We start from the raw sequence: 7757 nt of genomic DNA, 5'->3' as shown, positions 1-7757 counted from the left end.
TGGAGCTTTCCACGACCTCTCAACCGTCCAGCCACCCCTCTGGTCTTTCAGAAGCGAGGGCTTCCCACATCCTGAGTTTATTCATTTACCTCCATAGTCACAATCTCTAAAATTTTTCTTTTTATCTACTTTAAGTTTTGGTTTGGGACAGTTGACAAAGTCAGCTATGTTTTGCAGCATTATCTAGAAGAGCTATTGTGTACCTGTCTTTTGCTGACCAACACTTACCATTTCTAATGCCGAGTGGTTCTTCAAAGCCAAGGCAGGTTTTCAGGGATTGGCTTTCTCAGCCCTGACTCATCAGACTAAAACAGAGCTTGCTAAGAAGCAGTCTTTTCAAGAAGCAGCTGATTAATGCCTGGTTACCAGCAAAATGTCAGGACTCTGTAGGATACACGTTGCAAGCACAATTTAATGACCCATTTTAAATACAACCCACAGTATATGCAATATTTTAGTTGTTTTCTCATTATTATTGCAGTCAATCATCTCATGAATACAGAAACTTATTAAACAAAATGGAAAAGTCATTACCAATGATTTGGAGCTGAATTATTCTCTTCTCACTTGTACATATGCCAAACTATATATTTTGAAAGAAAAAAAACCATGCTATCGTGTATATTAATTTGTCAGTTGTTTTCTCATATAACACTGCTTTTACATATACTTCTATGTGTCTCAAATGACACTAAGTTTTTAAAAACTCATTTGGGGAAGAAAGCCTCAGTTTTGTACACTGTTTGCAGAAATATCTAGGTAAATCCTAAAATCTACCAAATGTGGTGAATTTGAATGGAAAACAAGAACGATTGTACAGTAACAACACAATACTCGGTAAATTATAATGCTCCCAAGACTGGAAGAATCTGCCCCATGTCCGCCACTGTTGCTACAACTGGCAAGTCTGCAGGGCGGTGGTCCCTGCATGTCTGCGTTCAACAAAGATTCAATATGAAGCCATGGGGTGGAGGTGACTGCTCTCTGTATAACCTTGCTTTTCACTGCATGCGCTTTTCTTCTCCATACCGACCTAAGCTTCTAGTATTTTCTATGTATTTTGTATTTTAATGTACTTTCAAAAGTCTTTCTGTGCACTTTTCTGGTTTCAGTAATTCCAATCCCTTTCAGGAGTTTATCATTTCCACTACAGAAGAAGCACACAACTTATTGGGAGCCATCTCCATCCCATCTAAATATCTGCCTTTTTACACATTAACACGTTGAACATATATAACTTGCTCACATTTAAGAAAACATGCAAATTTACAAATCCATCTTGCCCTAAATTCGCTGTCTCACTTGTTCGCTCCTTCCTTTCTCCCACTGTCGTAACCAGGGCATAAGGGCACCTGGAACATGTGGCCTTTTATTTGATCAAAGCTAATGATCAACCAAGCCCAGAGGAAAGATAGGTGAACGGCCCTAGTTCAGCTGCCTGGTAGAATCTTTGTACATTCTCCCCGGTTTTGAGCCCATCTGTGCCATCACCAAGAAGGGGAAGGCTCTCCACAGAAGCAGAGGGGTTGGTGCTCCAGGAACAGGACATTTGAAATGGTTTCAGGCAGACACTGGAGAGAAGTTGCCAGTCTAGGAGTAGAAATCTGTCCTTTGCTCCTTTCTGTGACTCAGAATGTTTGCTTCTGCCAGCTTGCCACCTTAATTTACCCATTATTTTCTTTTCCTTCACCATCATTTTGATTCTATGTCTTTTTTTTCTTTGCATTTTAAGCAAAAGGCACGTGTCTCAGCTTTATGCTAAGAAGCCTCAAAATGTCTTATATACTGTAATATATATATATATATATATATATATTTATTTATTTATTTATATCTCCACAGTATGTGTATTCACTTGTCACTCTGGCTTCCAGAATAAATGCTTTTTTTTTCCTTTATGAGGACGATGTAGGAGTGAATTGGTTTCAGGATGCCTCGGGTGTTGGCTGTGTTAGTTTTCAAGCACCTGAAGAGAATGTGTAAAGAACAGTGGACTTTTCATGAATCTGTCTTTTCAATACATGCCATTCAAGTGATATTAACACTTCACTTCCCTCAAACCATGCAGTAAATGTTTAATAACTGCCATTGAGATTTGGGGTCCTTCGGATGGTACAAACCTATTTATCCCACATGTTTGAATCCTTGTACTGTTTCTGGTTTCCAGGGCAAAGATCTTAGTTGTTTATATCACAGTCAAGCACCAGAGAGGAAAATGAGGTCTCTCAGCAAAAGTCTGTTAGCTCTGGAAACTGTGTCTCCCCTCCTGTAGGTAAAAGGGAAGTATCTAGCAGGCTTTGGTGCTTAATAATACTTGTTTGATCTACTTGTAAAAGGGCTTAGAACTGCTAGTGAAAGGTGAGGACAGTTGGCAATGGGTCAAGCAGAGTGGACAAAGAGTTGTCGTATCAGTCACATATGTCCAAGGAGAAAGATAAACATGAAAACCAGGAGATGGTTACTGAGTTAAAGAGATGTGAGCAGTTTAGCGATATAGGGAGGTTAGGAATCTAAGAAAGGAGTCTGAGGTGGTCACATGCTCTAACGAGGCTATTTTTATATATCTCCAGACTCTGACCATTTCTATACATTCATGGAATTAAAAGGACAAACTATCAAACCTTCAGCCCATAAAATATACCAGGTCATGAGATCACAGGACACTTCGACACATTTCTAACCCTTACTCCATCCTCTAGACGTCAGCATCTCTCAGAGATTCTTTTTTAAACCACTGCTTTGTTCAATACCCATACTTTCTGCTTACATCATTTTATTGCTGAGGTAGCAATTAAGAGATAATCAGCCAAATGAGGAAGTAGATGTGATGTGGGTTTTTACCCTCACTCACCAGTTTCCCTCACTATTCCAGTTTTCATTTGCTATTTCATTCACCGCACTGTTTCTGTTTCATTTGCACGTGGGGACCTAGAAGAACAAAGCTTGTCAACTGACAAGTGTTGCAAGTCTAGTCTTGATGAGCTACATATGCAGGGGGTGTCAATGGTAGGGTTGACACCGCTCATAATTTTAAAAATCATGTTAATGGCCACATGTGTATAATAACTCCAGCCATCACAGTTCCCAAGAGTTTCAGAATAAAAATAAAACGGTAGAGGTGTGCTCCTAAGGCACTTCAAGGTCCATCTGTTTAAAACGGTTGTGCCTCTTTTTGTAGAAGAGCATATGCTCTTCATCGGCTAGTGCTGAAGGGCAGCACTTCACTGCCTCCTGTAGCCTTTAGTTGGTTGATAGCACTACATGTGCAGTCTCCTGATCAGGTATATTCCCTCCCATCTCTCATCACCACCTTCTCTAAGTCTCAGCTAAATAGTCTCTGTGTTTTCTGTTAATCCCTCACTTTTAGCATTTTGGTTGCTTCCCCCCCCCCCCTATATGCACATAGGTGATCTTAAACTCGCTATGTAGCCCAGGTTGACCTCAATCCTTCTGCATCAGCCCAACTGATGGTAGTACAGATGTGCATAGCCACACCTGGCCAGTATCCTTTTTATCATGTTTATTGCAAGTAGTGAGGCCTTGACCATATACAGAATATTTGTCACCAATCAAGAAGTGGTAGTAACCTGGGGCTGGAGCGATGGCTCAGCAGTTAAGAGCACTGGCTGCTCTTCCAGAGGTCCTGAGCTCAATTCCCAGCAACTGTATGGTGGCTCACAACCATCTGTAATAGGATTTGATGTTCTTTTTTGGTGTGCATGACAACAGTGTACTCCTATGTATACATAAAATAAGCAAATCTTTAACAAAGGAAATAGTAGTGATGCAAGGAATTTTAGGAACTAAAGAGCTTTTATTTTACACTAGAGGTTTCGACCTATAATTTTCTTCTACACCAGTAGAAACTTGGATACAAAATTGTCTCCAGTAAAAAGAGTTCCAGCAAAAGACTTATCTTCATAAAACTTGGACAAGCGTTTGTCTAACATTGTTTGCTCTGACCTTTGACAGGAAATTGGATTTGGTTCCTTGGGAAGGTCTCTGTGGAAGATGTGTCTGGGCAGTTCGTTTTCTCTGAGGGAATGTGAGATACTCATCTAACATTAAAAGCAGAACACAAATGAGTTGCCAGGCTGTGCAGAGGTGTGTTTGCGTGGAGGAGTCATTGCAAGGGGAGAAGCCATATGTTTATAGCCTCATCAATACTGAATGGTCTCAAAAGTAGGACTTGTGACACTGCCATTGATAGTGAGTCAAACTGTGACCTCTGTAGTGCCTGGACTTCAATAAGCCTGGGTGCTTATTGCTGTTTACTCGCACTGAAACTTTACTTGTACATGCTACTTATCATGTGTCGTATTGCTGGTCTATTACTCTATTACTATTGCTTCATTGATCTCCCTGTCTCCAAAGATATATTCATAGTTAATTTGAACACAGATAGATGCTTGTGTTTTGAATGTCTTTTAGGGGGATTAGACCAACAAAGCTATTGACAATAATCTACTTTTGTTTGTTTGTTTGTTTAAATATTTTTCTTTTTTACAATACATTTACACACACACACACACACACACACACACACACACACACACACACACACTAAACTGCCTATAGCAAGAAAAACCATGACACAGTCAGGAACTATATAATTGTTACATTCTTAATGTTTTGGCTATTTGTATTTGGCAGCCTTGAAAAAAACATCTTTCCTATCTTGGTTCATCTAAAATTCTGAATGTAAATCAATATCTATCATATCTCATCATTATCAACTTAAAACATCTATCTAGACCTAAAAATATATTAAGCCCTAAACAACTAAGCTTAATTGTGAAACTAAACTATTTGGTCTTCAACTCCATCAGTTGAGAGGAGGAATAAAATTAATTACCTGAGTATACCAGGAGTGCAGGTTAGCAGCTTCCCAAATGAGAAGATGACAGAGACAGTTTGTACCTGAGCAGTCACCCAAAACTCTCTATAGCAATGGAGCATCGTCTTCAGCCTTCTGGCCCAATACATCTGAGAAAATAATCTACTTTTAAGATAGATTATGCTATCTTAAATTATTATCCTAATGCTCAGCATGAGGATAAATCAATATGTTAAATATTATTGTTATGCTAATTAAATTAATATATCCTATTAATATTTTAGAAAGAATTCTTTAATATTAATGAAATATATTCATCATGTCCTGAAATTTTTGCTTTAAGCATTTTTAATGCCGGGACCTTTCCTCTAGCTCCAAAGTAGGCAGGCGAAATCATATGCATCGTTCCAAAATGCTAACAGCCGACTGACCAGGGTGCTATAGACATTAGACATGGAGCATCACACAGGCTGAAAATATCTGAGTTTGGTTCACCATCGAGACAGCTCCATGTGATCAGAAATATTTTACCCTTGAATTTTTATATTAAGGTTCAATGAAAACTACAGTGGGATTATTATTTATTATTTCCAGTGAGCTATGAAATTACTATTTTTTCCTCTTTTTCTTTTTTTTTGTTTTGTTTTCATTTTTTGAGACAGAGTTTCTCTGTGTAGCTTTGGCTGTCCTGGACTCACTCTATAGACCAGGCTGGTCTTGAACTCACAGTGATACACCTGCCTCTGCCTCCCAAGTGCTGGGATTAAAGGCGTGTGCCACCACGCCCGGGGAAATTACTATTCTTAAAGACTATAATTCACATTAAAAATTGCAATAGTCAGGGGGCTGAGGAGATGGTTCAGTTGGTAAAGTGCCTGCCAAGCCAGCAGGAAGATGTGAGTTTGCACTTCAAGCACTGAGGTAATCCCAGTCCTGGGGGAGCAATGACAGGCTGGTACTCAGATTTTGCTTGCCAGGTAGCCTAATTGAACCTGTGTCAAAAATCAACAGGAGCAACTGAAGGAGAAGCATCTGATACTCTGTTGTAATGATAGAGCATTTTGACCAAAAGCCATGTGGGCTAGGAAAGGGTTTATTTGGTTCAGAGTGGAACAAAGCAGGAGCTCATAGCAGAAAACATAGAGCAGTGATGTCTTCTGGCTTATGCACCAATTTACAGGTCACACTTAACTAGTTTTCTTGACAGTAATGGTGCCACTGAAAGGGGGCTGTGCCCGCCTGCATCATGACAAACTCTCACACATATAGACCAGCCCGATAAAGACAGTTATTTGATTAAGATGCCATATTCAGGGGATTCTAGGAAGTGCCATATTGACACTTAATGTAAACTAGGACACTTGACATCACCCAAAGCACGCACGCGTGCATGTGCGCATGAGCGCGCATGCAGACACACACACACGGCACACACCTATAGTCCTAGCATTTGGAAGTCTTCAGCTTCCTTCCTTCCTTTGCAGAAGATTGTGAGTTCAAGTTCGGCCTGAGCTAAATAGTGAAATTCTTTTGATGGGTGTGTGGGGAAATACAGTAGTTGCGAATCAGTTGTTATAACTCATATGAAGAGACTATACAAGTGCCAACAATTTTATATCAAAATCAACTATATAAAGCAGAAAGGTTCACAAGTAGTAAGTGTATACCAATCTGTACAGAGATGTGTTAAAAATTATGTATCATGTGGCCATTGGTGTTTATGTATAAATTATGTATGTAGGCTTTAGATATGAATGATTGTGTGTGGGATTTCCTTTTTTTATTCGTAACCATCTTTGCTACTGTAATTAAGAAAAACATTCATTTTCACCAAGAGCATATTAATTATTCCCTAAGTGATCTCTCTAGAGGGACAAACATTTTTAATGGGATTTCACTTGCTCTTTAACTCTTAATAGCACGAATTGTGTTCCATTCCCCACTACATTGCTAAACCAATGCTTTTGGGTGACGCTTTCGTTTTAAAACTGAGCAAGCTCTCCTCTTTCATGGCTTACTTTTAAATATTAACGTAAAAAAATAATATGAAACAGAGCTTGCCCTGCTTCTTGCTTGTGGCTTGAGATGTGGGATTGTCCCAGCCTGCCTGCCTGCCTACCTGCTACCTCACCCCTCTCCCCACTGCGGTTAGATTATGACGCTAACCCTCTGGAACCCGGAAGTGACACAAGCTGTACAGGAAGTTCCTCCAGCCACTGTTGGAGCTTTTGTGAGGAGACGCATCAGCGAACCTCAGATGTTCTACGCGCTCTGTCACAGGTGGCTACGGCAGTGACTCCCAGTGACTCCTCGGGGAAGCCTTCTTCGTCATGTCTGGCCAAAAGCCAAACTCTTCAAGTTGGACCTTAAAGGATAAGAAAGACGTTATTGAAGTCAAAGTTATTGGACAAGATAGAAGTGAGTTACACGTCAAAGTGAAAATGACAACCCAGCTCAGGAAACTCAAAGACTCATACAACCAAAGACAGGGCTTCTCGGTGAATTCCCTGAAGTTTCTCTTCGAAGGCCAGAGGATTGCTGATAACCACACTCCAAAAGAGCTAGGGATGGAGGAGGAGGATGTGATTGAAGTTTACCGTGAACAAACCGGAGGCGGGCCTGAGGGATGTCATTCAACAGCTTAGGAAGAGGTCATTGAAGTTTATCAGGACCAACCGGAGAATCATTCAATAGTTTAGATATTCTTTGTAATTTTTCGTTTCCACCAATACCGTTTTATTTATTTTAAATAGTTCTTTTGTATGTGGTATTCCAAGTGAAACTTGAGTATGGTCGCTCCATCTCTTTAGAACATCTGGTAATCTGAATTCTAGTGTTCAATATTCACGATTGTGCTGATTTTGGTGATCAGACCTTGGTTTTCTTCACATTGCCATCTCCTTTTCTAAATTTCATATAT

At 39.9% G+C, this 7757-nt stretch overlaps 1 protein-coding gene across 1 annotated transcript; it reads left to right on the top strand.

Annotated features, from left to right (window-relative positions):
* The first annotated feature begins 7167 nt into the window (after window positions 1-7167).
* LOC127204946 (small ubiquitin-related modifier 1-like) lies at window positions 7168-7482 on the top strand. Its single transcript, XM_051164070.1, has one exon. It carries the CDS (start codon window positions 7168-7170, stop codon window positions 7480-7482), a length of 315 nt encoding a protein of 104 aa, XP_051020027.1.
* The last annotated feature ends 275 nt before the right edge of the window (window positions 7483-7757 follow it).

Source organism: Acomys russatus, chromosome 21, assembly GCF_903995435.1.
Source record: "Acomys russatus chromosome 21, mAcoRus1.1, whole genome shotgun sequence".
NCBI lineage: Eukaryota > Metazoa > Chordata > Mammalia > Rodentia > Muridae > Acomys > Acomys russatus.
This window is presented reverse-complemented; position numbering and strand designations above follow the sequence as displayed.